General features: G+C 39.8%; 1 protein-coding gene across 2 annotated transcripts in view; it reads left to right on the forward strand.

Annotated features, from left to right (window-relative positions):
• Positions 1-24,808, forward strand: part of Epm2a (EPM2A glucan phosphatase, laforin) — a 109,649-nt gene that overhangs the window by 30,309 nt on the left and 54,532 nt on the right. For both annotated transcript variants that reach the window (XM_085842632.1, XM_021174675.3), the window contains exon 2: positions 15,740-15,914. In XM_085842632.1, coding sequence (XP_085698758.1) covers positions 15,740-15,914 — 175 coding nt within the window. The remainder of the gene's footprint in view (positions 1-15,739; positions 15,915-24,808) is intronic.

A 24,808-nucleotide genomic window follows, 5' to 3' on the forward strand; every position in this document is an offset into this window, starting at 1 on the left:
GCTTTAGTAGGTTGAATTTGAATAGACATAATTCAGTCCATGTCAATGAGATATTAAATGACTAATAAATATCTTTAGAAAGAAGTCACCCAACCCAGGTCATATTTCTTTGATTTATGTTGAAAAGAAAAGCTTCCATTATACTCATATCTTTCTCTAATCATAGGAGTTTCCCTTGTGGTCTGTTTAGCAGGTGTTTAACATGAAACATTTCCAAAGAATTCTGAGCCGAACTGACATGGGCTCCTTGGGAGTTTCCCTTTCCTTTCTGGAGGCAGGGCAGTGAGTCCAAGCCTGAGTCCAACCCTGTTAATCATACCTTCTTCCTTTCTGTATGCCTCAGGTTTACCTTAAAGAGTACCAAACATTGTAGCGGGCTTCTAAAGAACTGTCTTGAGGACTTAGCTATTTTCTTAAAGATTCTAAAAGCATAATTACTAATGAGAACAAATGAGGCTGGACAAATTCTGCACAGAGCTGTTAGTCCACTAACTTGTAATTCTATTAAATAATTGCTCTAAGGCTGTGTGGCTCATTTGCAACTAAAAAGGCTAGACAAGTTTTCGTGAACAGTTACATAGAAAGAGTTATGAGTGTATTTTTGCATTCATTGTACATTTCTTCATAAAACAGCATCATCTTCAACAGTAAATTTTCTACCTCGAGACAGAAATACACATACATACATACATATATACATACACACAGAACATTATACCAAAAGTTTATTACTCTGGTAATTCTATCATATTTGATTTCTTTTCCTGGTACTTGAAATTCTAACCTTGCTAAAGTAGTGTTTCCATGTATTTTTATAATTAATATTTTAAATGAACAATTTGTAGCCACATACATTTATGTAGCAGAATATATTTTAATTTACATGCATGAATGACTGGATAAATCAAGTTTATGAAGACACCATATATCACTTTCTATTTTGTTAAGAAGCTTTTGATATTTACTCTTTCAAATTTTGAAATACAGATATTTTACTGTTACCATCCTTTAATGCAGTATATCTCAAAATCTCACTGCTCTCGCCTAAGTGAAACTGTAAACTTTGGACAAAGTCTCATTATTCCTCTCAATTCCCTCTTTGTTTTTTTGAGTACAGAAGACATTTTAGATCCTGCATGTCAGCATGATCTTGTTGTCTTTTGGCACCTGTCCTGCTTAGCATGAGGTATTTCAGGCTCATGCATGCTATTTCAAATGTTGGGGTTGTCTCTTTATGTTTGGTAGTATCCCTTATATATTGTATATGCAGCGGATTTTCTTCAATTGTGCTGATGGACACTCAGGCTGATATGTCTTGGGTATTATGAATATGCTGTAGGGGATGTAGGAGTGTAGATATCTCTTTTGTATATTAATTTCAATTGCTTTGGCTGTGTGTGTGTGTGTGTGTGTGCATGTGTGTATACACATCTAGAAGTGGACTGCTAGCCCTTATGATTTATATATTTAGCTTTTTGAGGTATATCTTTGCCATGATAACTGTACTAATCTGAGTGTTCATTAACGATTTGAGCTTTAAAAAAATTTTTTTTTACTAAGTTTCTGGGCTAATATTCACTTATCAGTGAGTACATATCATTTGAGTTCTTTTGTGATTGTGTTACCTCACTCAGGATGATGCCCTCCAGGTCCAACCATTTGCCTAGGAATTTCATAAATTCATTCTTTTTAATAGCTGAGTAGTACTCCATAGTGTAAATGTACCACATTTTTTGTATCCATTCCTCTGTTGAGGGACATCTGGTTCTTTCCAGCTTCTGGCTATTATAAATAAGGCTGCTATGAATATAGTGGAGCATGTGTCCTTCTTACCAGTTGGAACATTAGTCCAGAAACTTAGTATACCTGAGATATAAGATACAATTTGCAAAACACATGAAACTGAAGAAGAACGAAGACCAAAGTGTGGTCACTTTGACCCTTCTTAGAATTGGGAACAAAACACCCATGGAAGGAGTTACAGAGACAAAGTTTGGAGCTGAGACAAAAGGATGGACCATCTAGAGACTGCCATATCCAGGGATCCATCCCATAATCAGCCTCCAAACGATGACACCATTGTATACACTAGCAAGAGTTTGCTGAAAGGACCCTGATATAGCTGTCTCTTGTGAGACTAGGCCGGTGCCTGGCAAACACGTAAGTGGATGCTCACAGTCAGCTATTGGATGGATCACAGGGCCCCCAATGGAGGAGCTAGAGAAAGTATCCAAGGAGCTAAAGAGATCTGCAACCCTGTAGGTGCAACAACATTATGAATCAACCAGTAACCCGGAGCTCTTGACTCCAGCTGCATATGTATCAAAAGATGGCCTTGTCGGCCATCACTGGAAAGAGAGGCCCATTGGACACGCAAACTTTATATGCCCCAGTACAGGGGAACGCCAGGGCCAAAAAGTGGGAATGGGTGGGTAGGGGAGTGTGGGGGGAGGGTATGGGGGACTTTTGGGATAGCATTGGAAATGTAATTGAGGAAAATACCTAATTAAAAAAATATATATATAAAATTTTTTTTATTAGATTTTAAAATTTACATTTCAAATGTTATCCCCTTTCCCGGTCCCCCCCGAAATCCCCATCCCATGCCCCCTCCCCCTGTTTCTATGAAGGTGTTCACATACCCACCCACCCACTTCAGCTCCCCCCCCCCCTCGAATTCCCCTACACTGGGACATCGAGCCTTCACAAGACCAAGAACCTCTCCTCCCATTGATAAGGCAGTCCTCTGCTACTTGTGCAGCTGGAGCCATGGGTCCCTCCATGTGTACTACTTGGTTGGTGGTTAGTCCCTGGGAACTCTGCGGGGGGAGAGGGGGCGGTGTCTGGTTGGTTGATATTGTTGTTCTTCCTATGGGGTTGCAAACCCCTTCAGCTCCTTCAGACTTTTCTCTAGCTCCTCCATTGGGGACCCTGTGCTCAGTCCAATGGTAGACTGAAAGCATCCATGTCTTTATTTGTCAGGCTCTGGCAGAGCCTCTCAGGAGACAGCTATATCAGGCTCCTTTCAGCAAGCACTTCTTGGTATTTTAGATTCCTAATGATTCATGTGTGGGTTTGGTGACCGTATATGGGATAGATCCCCAGGTGGGGCAGTTTCTAGATGGCGTTTCCTTCAGTCTATGCTCTATAACTTGTCTCTGGACTTGCTCCCTTAAGGATTTTGTTCCCCTTTCTAGGAAGGAGCAAAGCACCCACACTTTGGTCTTCTTTCTTCTTGACTTGAGTCTGGCACCTTAGACCACTCGGCCATCCTGACACGCGTGAGCTTTTCTTTCCAACCTCACTAATGCTTGCAGTCTTTTAGCTCTGTGTCAGTCATTCTAACAAGTGGAATGATGACAGCTCCTTACTTTAAGTTTGCACTGTCCAAATGATTACTAATGTTTCTTTGTGAACTTCTTGACCATTTTAATGTCTTGCTTTTGAAAACATTAGTATATAAAAATTAATTTTTAGGTGGGTATACAAAATTGTGTGTTTCTTTGTGGCCTCATTATACTTTGTTCTCACTTCTTACCTTCCACCCAGGGTCCTCTCCTATGACACCCCTATGTCTACTGTCTCTCTCCTATGACACCCCCATGTCCACTGTCCCTCTTCTATGACACCCCCATGTCTACTGTTCCTCTCCTTCCTCTATTTCTATTCAACTGATAGAAGTTGGCCCCATATTCTACTTTCTTATTACATTCATTATATTACCTTCTTTATTCCTCCCTCCTCTGAGATTTTTTTCTATCCTTTCATGATTCTAGATTTATGACCTAAACACACACACAATCTATCATTTTAAATCTGTGTTATATATAAGAGGAAAAACTGAGTTTGGGGTTAAGTCTGGCTTATTTCACTCAGTTGGTGCTTTCTAATTGCAACCATTTTTCTACAAATGTCATGGTTTCATTCTTCTTTACAACTGCAGAAAACTCCATCATGTGTCATACCATCTGTTATCTATCCATCAGGTAGGTGATAGGCATCTAGCTGGATCGGTTCCATTTCCTGGCTGCTGTGTATGTTGCAGCTATAACATGAATGTTCGACTATCCCCCATGGCTTGCTGACTTAGAGGCCTTCAGGTGTACACTCAAGGGTACTGTATGGTAGTGCTAGTTTTGGTTTTGTGAGGAGGCTCTCAATTAATTTCTGTAAAGTTGCATGAGTTTATATTCCCACAGACCAGTGCCTTTATAGATATGACGTAGTTCCTCTCCATACATTCTGTGTTTGTGTAGTTTGGTGTTCTTGTGGGACTCCTAATCGTGGGAGTGGGGATTGTCTCTCTTTTGGCTACTTTAGGGACCTCTTCCCCCCTACTTGCTTGCTTCATCCAGGCCTGATATGAGGGTTCATGGGTAGGCTTTGCTTGCTAGGCTCTGTTTGTTTGATATCCCTGGGAGGCCACAGAGAGGAATGGATCTGGGGGAGAGGGGAGGTAGGGGGAGGAACTGGAAGGAGAGGAGGGAGGGTAAACTACTGTTGGTATGTAATATATGAGAGAAGAATAAATGAGAAAAAGAGAAAAAAAGCCTTCCCTTTGCACAGCTTCACTAACCTGCCTTATCTATTTTGTGTGTGTCCGTGAGAGTATGACAGAGGACCATTTTGTCAGTCCTCCTCAGTTGTTTTCCTTTTATCTTTAGAGACCAAGTCTCTCAATAAACTTGAAGTTCACTGCTTGACCTAGCCAGTCCAGCCAGTGTTATCTAGGAATCTGTGTGTGTCTGTTCCACCAGTGATGACCTTACCAATGTGAGCTGCTCTGCTGGGCTCTTGAGTGGGTTACAGGGATCGGAACGCAAAGCTATATTGACTGTGAGGTGCAGTCTCATAGTAGTGCTAATTTGCATTTCATGGATGGCTGAGGATATTGAACACTTTCCAATATTTATTGGCCATTTATATTTTTTTCTTTTATGAACTATCTATTCAGTCCATTGGCTGCTTTATAGATTGGATGACGTGAGTTTCAGGTGTTTAATTTTTACAGCTTTTTGTGTAGCCTGAGTATTAACCCTGTGACTGGTGTGTGCTTGGCAAATACTTTTCCCCTCATTGTCTAGGTTGTTTGTTCTCTCTGCTGATTGATTCCTTTGATCTGTAAAAGTTTCTTAACATCATGAAATCCCATTTGTCAGGTTTGGCATCATTTCCTATGTAGTTAGAATCCTGTCTAGGCATACATTTCTATTAGAGATTTATTTTTAATTATGTGTATATGTGCATTTGTTCATGTGTGTGCAGGTGCTGGGGAGATGGAAAGATGGCATCTGAACCCCTAGAGCTAGAGTTACAGTGGTCTCAAGCTACCTGACATGGGTGCTAAGAATCAAATTGGGGTCCTCTTGTTTGAGCTTGTTACTGCTGATCTATTGATCCAGCCCCTATGCTTTTTTTCTTTTTTCTTTTTAATATATTTTTATTAGGTATTTTCTTATTTTACATTTCAAATGCTATTCCAAAAGTCCCCCATAACCTCCCTGCCTGCTCCCCTACCCACCCACTCCCACTTCTTGGCCCTGGCGTTCCCCTGTACTGAGGCATATAAAGTTTGCAAGACCAAGGGACCTCTTCTCCCAATGATGGCTGACTAGGCCATCTTCTGCTACATATGCAACTAGAGATAACCAGCTCTGGGGTACTGGTTAGTTCATATTGTTGTTCCACCTATAGGGTTGCAGACCCCTTCAGCTCCTTGGGTGCTTTCTCTAGCTCCTCCATTGGGGGCCCTGTGTTCCATCCAATAGCTGACTGTGAGCATCCACTTCTGTGTTTGCCAGGCACCGGCATAGCCTCACAAGAGACAGCTATATCTGGGTCCTTTCAGCAAAATCTTGTTGGTGTATGCAATGGTGTCTGCATTTGGAGGCTGATTATGGGATGGATCCCTGGGTATGGCAGTCTCTAGATGGTCCATCCTTTTGTCTCAGCTCCAAACTTTGTCTCTGTAACTCCTTCCATGGGTGTTTTGTTCCCTAAGAAGGGTCAAAGTGACCACACTTTCGTCTTTGTTCTCCTTCAGTTTCATGTGTTTTGCCACTTGTATCTTGGGTGTTCTAAGTTTCTGGGCTAATATCCACATATCAGTGAGTACATATTGTGTGAGTTCCTTTGTGATTGTGTTACCTCACTCAGGATGATGCCCTCCAGGTCCATCCATTTGCCTAGGAATTTCATAAATTCATTCTTTTTAATAGCTGAGTAGTACTCCATTGTGTAAATATACCATATTTTATGTATCCATTCCTCTGTTGAGGGACATCTGGGTTCTTTCCAGCTTCTGGATATCATATATAAGACTTCTATGAACATAGTGGAGCATGTGTCCTTCTTACTGGTTGGGACATCTTCTGGATATATGCCCAGGAGAGGTATTGCACGATCCTCTGGTAGTACTATGTCCAATTTTCTGAGGAACCACCAGACTGATTTCCAGAGTGGTTGTACCAGTTTGCAATCCCACCAACAATATTGAACTGTCTCTTTGTTTCCCAGCTTGAGAGCTTGGGATCTGAAATGAAGGTATTTGATCTGTTTGGATCGTTTTTTTATGAAAGGGGAGAGAACATGAGCCTGCTTTCCTTCTCCTGCATGTAGACACCCAGGTCCCCAGCACTGTTTGTAAGTCCTTTTCTCTCAAGGATGCTCTGAGAGCCTGGCAAGAAGCAGGTTGCTATACCTGTCTGCTAGTCTCAGTCTTGTACTACAGTGCTCTAGCATCTGTTTTTGTGCCGGCACCATGTTGCTTATGTTCCTGAGGCTCTGGAATGTTCTTTGAGATCTAGTAGGTGGTATTTTCAGTGTCTCTCTCCCTGCTAAGGATTGCTTTAGCTCTCCAAGGTCTTTTGTAGCTCCATATGAATCTTGGGATTGCTTTCTGGATTTTGATGGGAATAAAGGGCTCTGCCTCACATGCTCTGTTCTTCAAAAAGAGATTTCTCTACTCCCTATCTCTTTAATTTCATTATCCTGTTATGCAGGCCAGGCCAGCTCTCTCCATCATTGCAGCCAAACTCAACTGCTTTCTACTGTCACATTTTATCTTGCTGAGGTCTGCTGCAGCCCGACCTACCCTTTCAAAGAGCAGGCAGCTGGCAAGCACATCTTAAATGTGTTTTTTCCCCCTCTGTATTTATTTTCCATTAGAACAGTATTACAATGCCAAAGACTTTGCAACAACTCTCCCATATCTTTGGTTACTTTATTCACTAAGAACTTCTGAAGCAGTGGCAGATGGGGTGAATTAATAGCTAAAATTAGAGATTAATGTGTTAGGCTTACGATTTATGTTCATATGCTAGAAGTAAAAACTGTCAAGTAATTAAATTCCAAGGAGGATATATTTAAACAAATAGTATGAATAATAAATATGTTTTATTTTGCTTAAGAACTCTAAACGTGTCCAATAAATGATGCTTACGCAATATAATTTCAATTTATGACCTTAAAAAACTAAACTTCTTTTAACTCCAGTCTTTGGCCTTATAAATCTTCCAAGCTCAATGAGCTTATTCTGAGGTTTCTTCCTTCGCATTTGGAGAATGGAGCAGCAATCCTGAAACTAGTCCCCATTTTCTTAGACTCACCTAACTTGGCTTAATTGACAAAAATGGTGGCCAAATACACTCTGAGGAAGCAGGTACTTTGTTGGCTAAACAAATCCTTTTCTACACTTTAGGCAACAATACACATTGAGTTGTCTTTATTTCAATCTTATGAACTGTTTGTATGTTTATTTATTTTAAATGAATGATAATAAATAATTGACATAGACCAGGTCTAGTCTGGACAGGAAATTCATCCCCCCACCCCATTTTTTTTTTTAAAGACAGGGTCTTACTGTTTTGTCCTGGCTGGCCTGGAATCACTATATGGACCAGGCTGGATCTTACACTCAAAGAGATCTACTGGCCTCTGCCACCCGAGAGCTGGTGTTAAGGGCTCTCACTACCATGCCTTGTCTTCTCCTGGACTTCCGCTAGTAAGGTTTGTTGTTGTTGTTAGTTTTTGTTTTTTGTTTTTTCAAGACAGGGTTTCTCTGTGTAGCCCTGGCTGTCCTGGAACTCACTTTGTAGACCAGGCTGGCCTCGAACTCAGAAATCGGCCTGCCTCTGCCTCCCAAGTGCTGGGATTAAAGACGTGTGCCACCATGCCCAGCTACTAGTCAGTTTTAAAAGTAGTTCAAGTAGCAAGAAACTTTCTTAGATTTATTGCATTGAGCATGTCTTCATAGTATTTTCTTTGTTTCTGGAGGATGTATTTACTGAATACAAGATTCTTGGTGAATAGTTTTCTTTCAGTGTTTGAAACATGCTATATCTTTTAGCCTGTATGGATTCTGATGGTAAACTGCTGACACGAGAACACCTTGTGTCTTCTTCTCCTCTCTTATTGTTTCAGTCTCCTGTATCAAGGATGACCCTGAGTTCTTCCTGCTTCCACCTCCCAGGGCAAACTTTGGAGATTACAGGCAGGCAAAGGTGCTCTCCAGGCTGGAGCTGCTTTTGTTATCTTTCTCTGGTTGCTTTAAAAACTTTCTGTTGGCACTTTTCAGAAATTACCAGTGTTAGTATGTAGTTTTTATTTGCCCTGGTTAGGCCTCACTTAGCTTCTCGAATCTGTCTGTGTTTATGCTCCTTGGCAGATTTAAAACGTTTTGAGGCATTATTTCCTCAAATGTTTCCTTCAATGTCATCTTTTCCTTGTCTTGTAGGAATGTTAAATATTTTGTGATAGTAGCAAACATCTGTAAATATTGTCCTTCTGTTTTTCTCAGTTTTCCCTGGATGGGTTTCTATAATTCTCCTTAAGTTTGCTGATTCTTTCCACTTTACTCTTAAGTTTATCCACTGAATTGTGTTTTTAATCTCCATTATTTTATTTTTATTTTTAAAGATTTGTTTTATTTATAAGAGTACACTGTAGCTGTTTCCAGACACACCAGAAGAGGGCATCAGATATTTTACAGATGGTTGTGAGCCACCATGCTTTTGCTGGGAATTGAACTCAGGACCTTTGGAAGAGCAGTTAGAGTTCTTAAGCACTGAGCCATCTCTCCAGCCCCACCTCCATTATTTTTTAATTGAAAAATTTTCATTTGCTTTTCAATATCTTTGATATCTTTTTTCTTTACTGAAACTGATGTTTTCATTTCTTTGAAACTGGTTGTAAGAGACTGTTTAGGTTTTATAATCTCTTTCTTTTTGGTGTTGGCATCCATCAAGCATCTTCCTTAAGGAAAAGCTTAAGGTTGTCATGGTTCTGGATGCAGTGACGCTCTTGTGCTGGAAGTTGCACATTCTGGGTAATACCCGATGAGACTCTGGGTCTTGGGAGAATCTGTTTTTGACTTGACTTTTCTGGTACTGATTCAGTAGGAGTGTGAAGATGCTGTGTCATTACTGATGCTCCACACTCCATTGGTAATCAAGAGACTGCAATCACATTATTACTCAATGGGTGGGTGTTCAAAGTCTTTATACGTTCCCACTGATACCCCTCTCACTAAGAGATATAGAAATACCTTGTTACTGTTCCCTACGTGGCATCCATGTTAGTAGTAGTGGGAAGGGAGGTGACAATCCTGACTCTCTACTAGGTTTACTCAGTGGCAAAGGATGGGACATCTACTTAAGACTAAGTTGAGACAGACCTGGTCTCTAGGGAAACCATTGGAAGTCTTAATCCTGTCTTTGGACTCCTCTAATCCCAGTGAGTGGCTTGTGGTGCTCCATTTCAGTTCGGATGGTGGAGTCACACATGGAGGTTGCTTGTATTGGTGGGTATAGACTCATGCCTTATCAGTGGTGTGGGACTAGAGTACAGCAGTTATTAACTTCAAGGTTACAGTTGTGTGAGATGAGAGTTGGCACAGTGCTTAAAGTACATGCTGTACAAGCATGGCAATGTGAGTTCAACCCCCGAGGTTTGTCTAAAATCCAGGTGTGGCACCACATCTGGAACTTCAGGGCTGAGGGTTAGGAGGTGGGAGGACCCTAGAGGTTTTCTGACTAGCTACATAAACTGGCAAGGTATGGATTTAGTGAGAGACCTTTCCTTACCCACAGAGACAAATGTACCTGTATACTCATGTGCATAGACATAAACATAGGAGCATGTACATAACTATATAACACATAAAACCACTAACACCAACACACACATACATGGATAATCAACACATGAACACATAAACATACATTATACATTTACACAACCAAACACATATGCACCAACACTTCCATACATACAACACACATAGACAAAAATGCAATACACATCTGTACATATATACACATACAAAATGATATGACATGCACACACAAACACACAACATACATATATACACATATACAAATACAACACATTCACATACAACACATGCATGATCATATACAAACCTATAACACACACATACAAACACAATTCATGTATACAAATATAATAACTCATGAATGTACACTAACTGCTAACACACACACACTCATGTATGTGTACACACACACACACACACACACACACACACACACACACACACATGCACACACGAGAAAGAGGTTTGCTTTTCTGAGCTGATTTTCTCCATTTTCTGCTGGAAACTGCAGTTCTGTGTGTTTTCTCTTGTCTCTGCCCATTGGTGTAGGAGATCGCTGACTTTTCAGATCCGAGTCTGGGCTATAAAGTAAACAGTGCCCCACAGAAGCCAGCACTGTGCAGCCACTTAGACTCCAGAGTCTCCAGTAGTTTATTCTGCTCCTTGTTCTATGGTTTTTATGTTGGTGTACATTAAATGTCCAGTTCTGAAAGGAAAAGAAAAGTAAAATCTGCTCTATTGTCCTAGATGTAGAAATTCTACCAACTAAAATTTATTACTTGTTTTTGGTATTTCTTTGGGTTACATTAAAAAAAAACAACCACTCCATTCTAAAAGATGCTTTAGTCACTGGAACTTAATGTGCTTTTTTTCTTCTTTAAAACAAAGCATTTAATTAGGGGCCAGCTTACAGTCTGAGAGGGTTAGTCCATAATCATCATGGTGGGAAGCAGATAGGCATGATGCTGAAACAGTAGCTGAGAGCTTTATATCCTGATCCATAGGCTGAGAGAGGGAGGGAGAGATGGAGCCTCGTGTGGACTTTTTAAACCCCAAAGTGCACCCCCAGTGAAATACCTCCTTAGTTTCATTTATTGGAGACCAGTCAATGTCATTCAAACTACTACATTTTCAAAATGTAGATGGACCTGGATCATATTACATCTGAAATAAGCCAAGCACTGATCTCCTTAGATGTTGAGCATAGAGTGATGGCTAGCATGTTTGTGGAGTGTGCAGGGGTGGATATGAAGATGCAGCCCTGTGGTAGCCATGTTGGGACAGGCAGGAGGAAAATGCTGGGCAGTTCCATAGCACAGTGGAGCAGCCAGGTTGCCAAGAAGGTGCCGCATAGTTTACACTAGCTGAAGAGAGCATGACTTTTCAGATCCGAGTCTGGGCTATAAAGTAAACAGTGCCCCACAGAAGCCAGTACTGTGCAGCCACTTAGACTCCAGAGTCTCCAGTAGTTTATTCTGCTCCTTGTTCTCCTATGGTTTCCTCACACAGAGAAATGATGAATGCCTGAGGTGATGGGCTTGCATATAATTAAGAATAATATTTAAAGACATAATCCTAGAAGGTTTTGCTTAGTGAATTAATTAATTTGCTTATTTACTGGCAGTGTTGTGGATTGTCCTGGCACAGGCTAGGCAGTTGCTCTATCATTGATATAAATCACCAGCCCCAGGGTTAATTATGAGCTGTGTCCTCGGACAAGCAAGGTTAGATCACCAGTGGAGTCTGACTTGATCCAGAGTTGAGAAGCATCAGGCTAAAGGATGACTGTCCACCTCACACCACTGCCAACCAGAACATCCCTGAGAGGGAGACTAACCTGGCATCTAGACAGTATTCTTCCCTGCAGACACCGACCCAGTGTCAAGAAGAACAGGGCTGCTAAGGTCAGGAGGAGGGAGATGAGGAAGGCTTCCATGAAGCCTGCTGTGTGGAGACCATGGTTAGGCAGAACCGTTATCTTTTCTTTCACTGTGATGGTAAAGTGGGCTTTTAGCTGAGTTCTGTTCTGTGAGGGTCTCTGAAAGAGGAGCAGGGCTGGAAGATCCAGGCTCTTTCAAGTCCCAAGGGTTGTGGGGCCCAGCGAGGTCATGTAGCTGACAGAGTAGCATTTTCCCACTAACAAAAACTTCTTTCTAACAGTCTGGATTCCATCCTGAGTCTTATTTCCAGGTGACTCCGTCACAGTGAGGCCACTCCTTCTCACCTAGCGCAAGCAGGTCTGAAAGGTTGGCTGATAGTGGGAGTCCTGCTGGTGTTGTTCAGACAGCTGCACATGCATGGTTTGTGATGTACTCTGTCCAAACATCAGCGAGTATTTTTGAAATATCACTCCATTCTCAGAGGAACCTTGGACTTCTCTTGAAATATTGCTGTACTGTGAGCTTAGAAGGGGACCTGCTGAGCCAGGCCTGGATGGTCACCCTGGACCCAGGGCAGGGAAGGAGGGTAGAAGCACATGCTGACCTGCGCTCTGTACCAGGGCCATGGCCAGGATATTCCCATCAACCACCAAGGTGGCTCATCCCCAGCACCCGTGGGACCCGTCTGTAACTTAATTTGTATAACATAGGTTACTAGAGATAAAAGACTTCTGAAAATATTGCCTAAAACATCCATGTATAAGAATGAGTATTCAGAGACAAATACTGGCAGTGAAAAAATTCTTTGGAACATAATATATAGCATTTCTATTGAACATTATAATCTACATTTTAGATCCTCAATAATTATTATGTATTCTAGAGATAATACTTAAGTCATCATAACTCTATCATAGTGATCACTGGGAAAGATAGTTATTCTTTTATTAGCTTGTAACATTTCAGGTACTTCTGAGATGAGCTATTCATTTATTAAAACCTATTCTTGGTAACAAATTGATCAATTTGGATAGTTTAGCATGGTATAATTCCCCTCCACACAGTTTCACTTCCCAGTGACAACCACTATCAAGATCACACATACCTTGTCTATAACAGCACACATGCCTTGTCTATAACAGCACACATGCCTTGCCTGTCGCAGCACACATGCCTTGCCTGTCACAGCACACATGCCTTGTCTATAACAGTATGCATGCCTTGTCTGTCACAGCACACATGCCTTGTCTGTCACAGCACACATGCCTTGTCTGTCACAGCACACATGCCTTGTCTGTAACAGCACGCATGCCTTGTCTGCTTTGGTGTACAATTCATTTTCGCTCAGGCTGGTCTTTCTCATTTTCTCCTCATCTTCCCCCTTCTCTTCCTGTACATCTATAAGGTCTTTTCCCTTCTCCACCTATTGAGTGTACAAATGTAGTATTTCTCTCAGTGACTCATCTTTATGTCTAGATGACATGTACAGATGATTCCTAACTCATTTTAGTCCAAGTCCTTAGCCCAGGTGTCAAATCCATAACTCCAGCTCTGTTGATATTCTCCTTAGATATCTGAGTATTCAGCACTCATCCTCCAGTATTCTCAAGTTGCTTTCCTACAGACCCTTTCTCTCAGTAAATGGTACCACTCTATATAGTATGATGTTCACTGAAAGGGTAGAGGTATCTGTTGGTCCTCTACCATCTTCTTACATATCTGACTATTCACAAGTCTAGTAGCCTTTTTCTTCTGCATTTACCTAATGTTTCTGTTCCTCCAACAACATTCCCTCATCACACTCCTGCTTTAATACAGTCATTTTCTAAATGGACTAAACTACTCTGTCCGTGTGTCCGTGTGTCCATGTGTGTGTGTGTTCATATATTCATGGGAGCATGTGTGTGGAAACCAGAAAACAACCTTGGGTGTCATTCTTCAGGCACAATCTACCTCATTTTTTGAGACTGGGTCTCTCATTTGCCTGGAGTTCACCGATAGGTCAGCTCTGGAGTTACAGCATGGCTGCCAAGCCAGCTAGTTCTGTGAGCTCTTGGGATCGAGTGCAGGTCCTTACACTTGACTGGGCTATTGGTCAGGCTCCTGAACTCTCAGCTTCATTATTCCCTTATTAATTTTTCCCTTTAATCTGAGAGTCATTTCAGAATAAAAATGTGGTTTCATTACATGGCTACTAAAAACTGTTTGGAAATTTTAAATTTCTCTTAAGTACCTAAATCTTTACTATGACTCTGCACACTACACTACCTGTTTCAAATATTTGCTGAAGAAGGAATAAACATTATTGCAGCCCTTGCTGTTAAAGTCATACTGCTATTACATACTTTTCTGTTGGCTATTCTTTCAGGAGTTGAGTTGCTGGCCATTTGCATATCATCTACTATATATCTCAAAGGACTTAGTAGACTGTTGGTGGAGAGATTTTTAGCTATCAAGAAAAAAGAGAATTGAGAGAGAAGTTCTATATTCTAGAGAATCCACCACTAGATAAAGAGCATTTCTAGATGTTATGCCAAGCAACTTTTTAAGACGGAAAGTAGCAAGTGAGTCAAAATTTTTATATTCATTACAAACAATTTATTCCTACAAATCACAAACATTTGTTTTACTTATAGATAGGATAAAGGAGGAGATAATTAAAAGTGAGACGAACATGTAAGATCTAATTATAATACAGTTTGAGTTGTATTTTTCATAGAAATAAAGCCTCCAGTGTCTTATTTACCCTCCTAGAATAAAGTGTCATAGTCTGAGAGGTTTAATAAACAGAAATCTATTTCTCAGAGCTCTGAGGGTAGGTAAAGCAGGAACAGTCAGATTCAGCATCTAGTGAAGGTTTACTTTCCCGTTAATAGATGGCATATCCTTGGGTCTCCCAAGGGGAAATGGAGGTGCTTCAACACGGGACTCTGGTGGTAGGGCAAGCATGCAGCTCAACATGAGACTCTGGGGGTGATGCAAGTCTTCAGGTCACAATATCCAGTGTAGTTGATTCCGGGAAGAACTGTAAAGAAGGCAAATGGTGTTTTTAGAGACATGCTCTTTTCTTTCTCCCTTGCTTCATGGCACTGGGAAGGAGGATTGTGTGTTGTTGTGCATGTGAAGGAGGCTTGGAGCAGCAGAAGGTATCAGGTGCCTGAGAGAGCGTCCTGTGAGAGTGTCAGCAGGCTTAAGTAAACCCATTAACGTCCACTATACTTAGTTTCCTCATCTATAAGTAATACTAATCCATGTTTTATCTGAGAATTACACTGGCTATGATCATTTGTTTTTACTATTTATTAATATATTCATACTTATGTATTTACTGTTTGCATTGGTACTGAGATACTTTATGACTGGCCTGAAGTGTAATTTGCATACCATAAAGATAACATGGTATCCAAGCATGACAATGATTACAAAACCATTTCAAGTGGTTATTTGGCAATAAAAAGAGTCATAGCTTGTTGTAGGGTACTGAGAGAATCCATGGAGTTCTGAAAGAATTAATAAGCATCTCTTTTTTAAAATTAAAACTCATGTACTTAGAAGGAACTCAGACACTATGATTTTTATAAGTAACTTTATAAAGCCCAATTTTCTCTGACTGTAGCCAGTTTCATTTTGTGATTAAGCAGGCTTTCTGTTTATTTCTGTCTTATTATTAATTTTGTTCTCAGTCATTTCAAGGCTGTCTAAGCAAAACAGTGACTTAATTGCTGTTTGCTCAATCTTGTTCTAGGAAATGGACCTCACCATGACCGTTGCTGCACATATAATGAGGACAACTTGGTGGATGGTGTTTATTGTCTCCCAGTAGGACACTGGATTGAGGCCACTGGGCACACCAATGAAATGAAGCACACAACAGACTTCTATTTTAATATTGCTGGCCACCAAGCCATGCACTATTCAAGGTAAAAATAGAGCCATGTTTATAAGTTCAAAGTAGGACAAAAGGTAGTGCTAGGACAATAGAGCTGTTCACTGGGTTCAAAGCTGCAGTGCTTTGAGCATATAAATTACAGTGTGTCAGTACATGAGCGCTAGCCGAACTCTGTGTGAAAGATTTTTATAGAATTCTCTATTTCATGTATATGCAGCTATCCACCTATTTAGACAGATTAGTAAATAGTAGTTAGCCAATCTACTGATCCAGTGGCTTGATTATAAAGATTGTTCTAATATACCCCAGGTCACATTGTGTCCTATATTTTATTTTATACAGCAAGGAGACAAATATTTGTGGTCTCCTTATAAATCTTTTCTCAATTATTAGTGTGAGAATTAAGATGTAAGAGTAGATTATTATTTGCTTATCATTCATTAATATTTTCTGTTTATTTACTTAAACATTGTAGTAGCAACATGTACTATAACAAAGAGCAGTCCTGAAAGAGGATGATAAATGAAAGATTCACTATGTTTTATTCACTGTCATTAGCTAGAAGTGGTTGTTAAGCCACCAATGGCTAGTCTCTCCAGAATTTCTTTATTTGCTAGTGTATTGATTTCTCTCTATTACAAGCGTGACCTTTTCAATTCTCATTTGTTCCTATCCCTTACACTAATCTCTATCACACAAATCAAAACATTTTTACTCTTTCTTACCTTCATGAAAATTGTATTCTATGATCAGTTTTTGACTATGTCTTATCATTTCCTTCTTCATAAGAGCATATTGTGCTTTCTGTCTTTATTGTTTTCCAAACCTATATCCTGTGGTTCATTTTCATTACTTTCACATTTTTAAGATATGTGGAACTTTTGTTTAATATACTGAATATGTCTTTTATATTTTAATTGATTAAGTGTAAAATCAGTCTTCAAATATTACATATTACTTACTGCTGTGCATGCAGTGATCATACCAACAGATAATTTTTTTTTAAAGTTAAACTTTATTTTATGTGCATGAATATCTGGCTTGTATGTATGTTTGTGTACTACATATGTGCTCAGTGCCTGAGGAGGCCAGAAGAGAAAATTGCATCCCCAGGCTGGGGTTACAGACAATTGTGAGCTGCTCTATGGGTGCTGGGAATAAAACCTGGAACCACTAGAAGAGCATCCAGTTCTCTTAGCCACTGAGCCATTTCTCCAGTCCCTTTCAAGTGTGTTCTTAAGAAATTATTGTTTCAGATAAGACCCCATGAAAGAAAGGAAAGTGACAAAGACTGTAAATTCTTCAAAGCATGAGAACATTGCTATTCTTTTTGAACATACTTCCTTTCAAATTCACATTTGATGTTAGGCTTGCTGAATTGAACACATGGTGTGAGGGAGACAGGGGTTACATATGAGTCATGAACTTAAGGCCGGAGCAACACAGTTCATGGTGCTGCTGTTCCCCGAGAAGAGGGCGCCTGGGGGAGGGCTGGTGCTTGCCTGGGCTTGAGCATCCTTGGAATGCTTCTGAGATGCCACTGCACATAGCACTTTGATGCACAGAAATTTGGAGGAGCAGTTGAAACGGTGATGTGCATCTGGGGTCGGGGTCCTCTGGAGATGACATTCAGAGTGACGAGTGTCATGAGGCAATGGAACAAATGAGTGAGATAAGGAAAAATGGAGATGAAATGAAGGCAGAAAGCATTGGGTTCGTGTAATTCAGACGTCCAGGGAAAGAGCGGCAAGCTCTGAGCCAGTCTAAACTCTTGTGGGCATGCGCTTGGGGCTTGTCTCCCGTCTGTCCTGAACAAAACTCCCTAGACCATTTAAAGCGCCTGCCTTGGGATCTAGAGACTTTCCTCTGGGTGGCTATTACCTCATCTCTCTCACCTCCTTAAATAGCTGTCGCTAAAGGAGGAGTATGTTGGGCCTGTTGGACCCACATTCCATTTTGTCAATATTCATCACCTGTCCGTTTTATTGACCTCCATTTTGGAGACTTTCTCAGTATTCATTTTTCCAAAAGAAACTAGAGAATATCTTTTTCTTAATTTTGGGAATTTTACTTGCACTGTGATTTTTGTTATCTTGGTTTGTTCTAGTTTTGAATGGATGCATTCATGAATCTCCCTTATAATGCTTACAGTTACTCAAAAGTTCTCCTACCAGGATGATCTTGTGCTCTTTACTTTGAATATTTCTCTTTTATAGTTTTAAAATGGCCAATGATGTAACATGTAAAAACATATTTATAGTTTGTATTATCTTCTAGTGTTTTTTCATGGCTAAGTGTCAAAACCAAACTAAGGAGAATACTAGGTGTGATTTTTTTTAAATGTGGGGCTGGTGAGATGGATCAGTGGGTAGAGACACCTGCTGCCCAGCCTGACTACCTGTGCTTAATTCCCAGGACCCACGTACGGAAGGAAGGACCTGGCTCCTGCAAATATGACTTTTCCACCTGGGCTGCATGGGTGCGCTTGTGCAGCACATGCACATGCATGCACACACACACACAGGAGTGCACACACACAGGAGTGCACACACACATGTACACACACAATACAGAGGATAATTAAGGAAATGTAAACATAAACAATATTTAACTGTCATCATTATATTTCCATGTGTGTGTGTGTGTGTCCTTCCAAGTTCTGAGGACTTTAGTTTGCAACATTTCCATGTGGTTATTGTTCACACATTATTTGAAAACTACTACTGTAGCTGACCCAAAGACACAGCAATGAAGGAGGGATATTACCAAATATGTTAATACATTTTGGCTTAGTTCACCTTTGACATTCTAGCTACAACATTCCATCATTTTAAACTAAACAAGATAAAATGTGCATTTAGTCTAAATGAAAAAGCTATTTATATATTTCCTTATTAATTTGAAAACACTTGATTGATACATTTGCTGCATCCACTTGAGTACAATGTGTAAATTTATCTTAGCTTTTGAAGTAGATATATTCATGGTAAGTAACATGCTTGAGCAGATGTAAATACATACATTAAGTTACCTAAGAGGATACAAACACAAACTCTCACGATTTAGTTTGATTATGAGAAGAGAATTATACGTGGAATTCTTTTATGGTTGGGGTCAATTATATCAAAATGACTTGTCAAAATCTATTACATGACTAGTCTTCCAAGAAAACAAATACCTAACACTGTAAATTATATATCATAGGGCATATGGAAACTTCGTTCATTCAGGGAGAGCTACGACATAGCCATGTTGAATGCTGGGCTGTCAAAGGACTCTGTTCTCAATGGACTCATCATGCCATAGAAGAAGACAGGCATTTATATGCATTTGTAATGCAGAGAGATTATTGTTGCGGTGAAGGTTTTTTTTTTTTTGTTTTTTTGTTTTCAAGTCTCAGGTTGGTGGCTGGTTTATTCATCTTTTTAAAAAAATTTTAAATTAATTTTTTTAATTAGGTATTTTCTTCATTTACATTTCAAATGCTATCCCAAAAGTCCCCCAGAACCTCCCCCCACCCCCCGCCCACTCCCCTACCCACCCATTCCTACTTCTTGGCCCTGGCGTTCCCCTAAATTGAGGCATATAAAGTTTGCTAGAACAAGGGGCCTCTCTTCCCAATGATGGCCGACTAGGCCAACTTCTTATACATATGCAGCTAGAGACACAAGCTCAGGGGGTACTGGTTAGTCATATTGTTGTTCCACCTATAGAATTGCAGACCCCTTTAGCTCCTTGGGTACTTTCTCTAGCTCCTCCATTGGGGGCCCTGTGTTCCATCCAATAGCTGACTGTGAGCATCCACTTCTGTGTTTGCCAGGCACCGGCATCCCTCACAAGAGACAGCTATATCAGGGTCCTTTCAGCAAAATCTTGTTGGTGTATGCAATGGTGTCAGCTTTTGGTGGCTGATTATGGGATGAACCCGTGGGTATGGCAGTCTTTAGATGGTCCATCCTTTCATCTCAGCCCCAAACTTTGTCTCTGTAACTCCTTCCATGGGTGTTTTGTTCCCAGTTCTAAGAAGGGGCAAAGTGTCCACACTTTGGTCTTCGTTCTTCTTGAGTTTCCTGTGTTTTGCAAATTGTATCTTGTATCTTGGGTATTCTAAGTTTCTGGGCTAATATCCAGAATATGTATCACTTATCAGTGAGTACATATCATGTGAGTTCTTTTGTGATTGGGTTACATCACTCAGGATGATACCCTCCAGGTCCATCCATTTGCCTAGGAATTTCATGAATTCATTCTTTTTAATAGCTGAGTAGTACTCCATTGTGTAAATGTATCACATTTTCTGTATCCATTTCTCTGTTGAGGGGCATCTGCGTTCTTTCCAGCTTCTGGCTATTATGAACATAGTGGAGCATGTGTCCTTCTTACTGGTTGGAACATCTTCTGGATATATGCCCAGGAGAGGTATTGCAGGATCCTCTGGTAGTACTATGACCAATTTTCTGAGAAACCACCAAACTGATTTCCAGGGTGGTTGTACAAGCTTGCAATCCCACCAACAATGGAGGAGTGTTCCTCTTTCTCCACCTCCTTGCCAGCATCTGCTGTCACCTGAATTTTTGATCTTAGCCATTCTGACTGGGGGGAGGAGGAATCTCAGGGTTGTTTTAATTTGCATTTACCTGATGATTAAGGATGCTGAACATTTTTTCAGGTGGTTCTCAGCCATTCGGTATTCCTCAGGTGAGAATTCTTTGTTTAGTTCTGAGCCCCATTTTTTAATGGGGTTATTTGATTTTCTGGAGTCCACATTCTTGAGTTCTTTATATATATTGGATATTAGTCCCGTATCTGATTTAGGATTGGTAAAGATCCTTTCTCAATCTGTTGGTGGCCTTTTTGTCTTATTGACAGTGTCTTTTGCCTTACAGAAGCTTTGCAATTTTATGAGGTCCCATTTGTTAATTCTCGATCTTACAGCACAAGCCATTGCTATTCAGGAATTTTCCCCCTGTGCCCATATCTTTGAGGCTTTTCCCTACTTTCTCCTCTTTAAGTTTCAGTGTCTCTGGTTTTATGTGGAGTTCCTTGATTCACTTAGATTTGACCTTAGTACAAGGAGATAGGAATGGATCAATTTGCATTCTTCTACACGATAACTGCCAGTTGTGCCAGCACCATTTGTTGAAAATGCGTCTTTTTTTCCACTGGATGGTTTTAGTTCCCTTGTCAAAGATCAAGTGACCATAGGTGTGTGGGTTCATTTCTGGATCTTCAATTCTATTCCATTGGTCTACTTGTTTGTCGCTATACCAGTACTATGCAGTATTTATCACAATTGCTCTGTAGTAATTTGGGTCAAGCGTGGTGAATCCACCAGAGGTTCTTTTATCCTTGAGAAGAGATTTTGCTATCCTAGGTATTTTGTTATTCCAGATGAATTTGCAGATTGCCCTTTCTAATTCATTGACAAATTGAGTTGGAATTTTGATGGGGATTGCATTGAATCTGTAGATTGCTTTTGGCAAGATAGCCATTTTTACTTTATTGATCCTGCCAATCCTTGGGCATGGGAGATCTTTCCATCTTCTGAGATCTTCTTTAATATCTTTCTTCAGAGACTCGAAGTTTTTATCATATAGATCTTTCACTTCCTTAGTTAGAATTACACCAAGGTATTTTATGTTATTTGTGACTACTGAGAAAGGGTGTTGTTTCCCTAGTTCTTTCTCAGCCTGTTTATCCTTTGTGTAGAGGAAGGCCATTGGCTTGTTTGAGTTAATTTTATATCCAGCTACTTTACTGAAGCTGTTTATCAGGTTTAGGAGTTCTCTGGTGGAATTTTTAGGGTCACTTATATATACTATCATATCATCTGCAAAAAGTGATATTTTGACTTCTTCCTTTCCAATTTGTATCTCGTTGATCTTTTGTTGTCGAATTGCTCTGGCTAGGACTTCAAGTACTATGTTGAATACGTAGGGAGAAAGTGGGCAGACTTGTCTAGTCCCTGATTTTAGTGGGATTGCTTCCAGCTTCTCACCATTTACTTGATGTTGGCTACTGGTTAGCTCTAGATTGTTTAGGTATGGGCCGTGAATTTCTGATCTTTCCAAGACTTTTATCATGAATGGGTGTTGGATTTTGTCAAATGCTTTCTCCGCATCTAAAAAGATGATCATGTGGTTTTTGTCTTTGAGTTTGTTTATATAATGAATTATATAGATGGATTTCTGTATATTAAACCTTCCTTGCATCACTGGAATGAAACCTACTTGGTCAGGATGGATGCTTTGATGTGTTCTTGGATTCGGTTAGCGAGAATTTTATTGAGTATTTTTGCATCGATATTCATACGGGATATTGGCCTGAAGTACTCTATCTTTGTTGATTCTTTCTGTGGTTTTGCTATCAGAGTAATTGTGGCTTTATAGAATGAATTGGGTAGAGTACATTCTGCTTCTATTTTGTGGAACAGTTTGTGAAGAAATGGAATTAGATCTTCTTTGAAGGTCTGATAGAACTCTGCACTAAACCCATCTGGTCCTGTGCTTTTTTTTGGTTGAGAGACTAATAATGACTGCTTCTATTTCTTTAGGGGATATGGTATTGTTTAGATCATTAATCTGATCTTGATTTAACTTTGGAACCTGGTATCTGTCTAGAAATTTGTCCATTTCATCCAGGTTCTCCAGTTTTGTTGAGTATAGCCTTTTGTAGAAAGATCTGATGGTGTTTTGTATTTCTTCAGGATCTGTTGTTATGTCTCCCTTTTCATTTCTGATTTTGTTAATTAGGATGCTGTCCCTGTGCCCTCTAGTTAGTCTGGCTAAGGTTTTATCTATCTTGTTGATTTTCTCAAAGAACCAGCTCCTCATTTTGTTGATTCTTTGAATAGTTCTTCTTGTTTCCACTTAGTTGATTTTGCCCCTGAGTTTGATTATTTCCTGCTGTCTACTTCTCTTGGGTGAAATTGCTTCTTTTTGTTCTAGAGCTTTTTGGTGTGTTGTCAAGCTGCTAGTGTGTGCTCTCTTTAGTTTCTTTTTGGAGGCACTCAGAGCTATGAGTTTCCCTCTTAGAAATGCTTTCATTGTGTCCCATAGGTTTGGGTATGTTGTGGCTTCATTTTCATTAAACTCTAAAAAGTCTTTCATTTCTTTCTTTATTCCTTCCTTGACCAAGGCATCATTGAGAAGAGTGTTGTTCAGTTTCCACGTGAATGTTGGCTTTCCATCATTTATGTTGTTATTGAAGATTAGCCTTAGTCCATAGTGGTCTGATAGGATGCATGGGACAATTTCAATATTTTTTATCTGTTGAGGCCTGTTTTGTGACCAAGTATATGGTCAATTTTGGAGAAGGTACCATAAGGTGCTGAGAAGAAGTTATATCCATTTGTTTTAGGATAAAATGTACTGTAGATATCTGTTAAGTCCATTTGTTTCATAACTTCTGTTAGTGTCCATGTGTCTCTGTCTAGTTTCTGTTTCCACAATCTGTCCATTGATGAAAGTGGGGTTTTAAAGTCTCCCACTATTATTGTGTGAGGTGCAATATGTGCTTTGAGCTTTACTAAAGTGTCTTTAATGAATGTGGCTGCCCTTGCATTTGGAGCATATATATTCAGAATTGAGAGTTCATCTTGGAAGATTTTACCTTTGACGAGTATGAAGTGCCCCTCCTTGTATTTTTTGATAACTTTGGGTTGGAAGTCGATTTTACTTGTTTAATATTAGAATGACTATTCCAGCTTGTTTCTTCAGACTATTTGCTTGGAAAATTGTTTTCCAGCCTTTCAGTCTGAGGTAGTGTCTGTCTTTTTCCCTGAGATGTGTTTCCGGTAAGCAGCAAAATCTTGGGTCTTGTTTGTGTAGCCAGTCTGTTAGTCTATGTCTTTTTATTGGGGAATTGATTCCATTGATATTAAGAGATATTAAGGAAAAGTAATTGTTGCTTCCTATTAGTTTTGTTGTTAGAGTTCACATTCTGTTCTTATGGCGGTCTTTTAGGTTTATTGAAGGATTATTTTCTTGCTTTTTCTAGGGTGTGGTTTCCATACTTATTTTGGATTTTTTCTGTTATTATCCTTTGAAGGGCTGAATCCGTGGAAAGATATTGTGTGAATTTGGTTTTGTCATGGAATCCTTTGGTTTCTCCATCTATGGTAGTTGAACGTTTGGCTGGGCATAGTAGCCTGGGCTGGCATTTGTGTTCTCTTAGTGTCTGTATAACATTTGTCCAGGATCTTCTGGCTTTCATAGTCTCTGTTGAAAAGTTTGGTGTAATTCTGATAGGCCTGCCTTTACATATTACTTGACCTTTTTCCCTTACTGCTTTTAATATTGTATCTTTATTTTGTGCATTTGTTGTTCTGATTATCATGTGTCGGGAGGAATTTCTTTTCTGGTCCAGTCTATTTGGAATTCTGTAGGCTTCTTGTATATTTATGAGCATCTCTTTCTTTAGATTTGGCAAGTTTTCTTCTATAATTTTGTTGAAGATATTTGCTGGCCCTTTAAGTTGTAACTCTTCATTCTCATCTACTGCTATTATCTGTAGGTTTTGGTCTTCTCATTGTGTCCTGGATTTCCTGGATGTTTTGATTTAGGATCTTTGATTGTTGTGTCGATGTTCTCTATGGAATCTTCTGCACCTGAGATTCTCTCTTCCATCTCTTGTATTCTTTTGCTGATGCTTGCATCTATGGTTCCAGATTTCTTTCCTAGGGTTTCTATCTCCAGCGTTGCCTCTCTTTGGGTTTTCTTTATTGTGTCTACTTCCCTTTTTAGGCCTTGTATGTTTTTTTTTTTTTCATTTCCATCATCTGTTTGGTTTTGTTTTCCTGTTTTTCTTTAAGGACTTCTACCTGTTTGGTTGTGTTTTCCTGTTTTTCTTTAAGTACTGGTACCTCTTTAGCAGTGTTCACCTGTATTTCTTTAAGTGAGTTATCAAAGTCCTTCTTGATGTCGT

This window comes from Mus caroli, unplaced genomic scaffold, assembly GCF_978045245.1.
Source record: "Mus caroli unplaced genomic scaffold, Mus_caroli_1 scaffold_9, whole genome shotgun sequence".
NCBI classification, from domain to species: domain Eukaryota; kingdom Metazoa; phylum Chordata; class Mammalia; order Rodentia; family Muridae; genus Mus; species Mus caroli.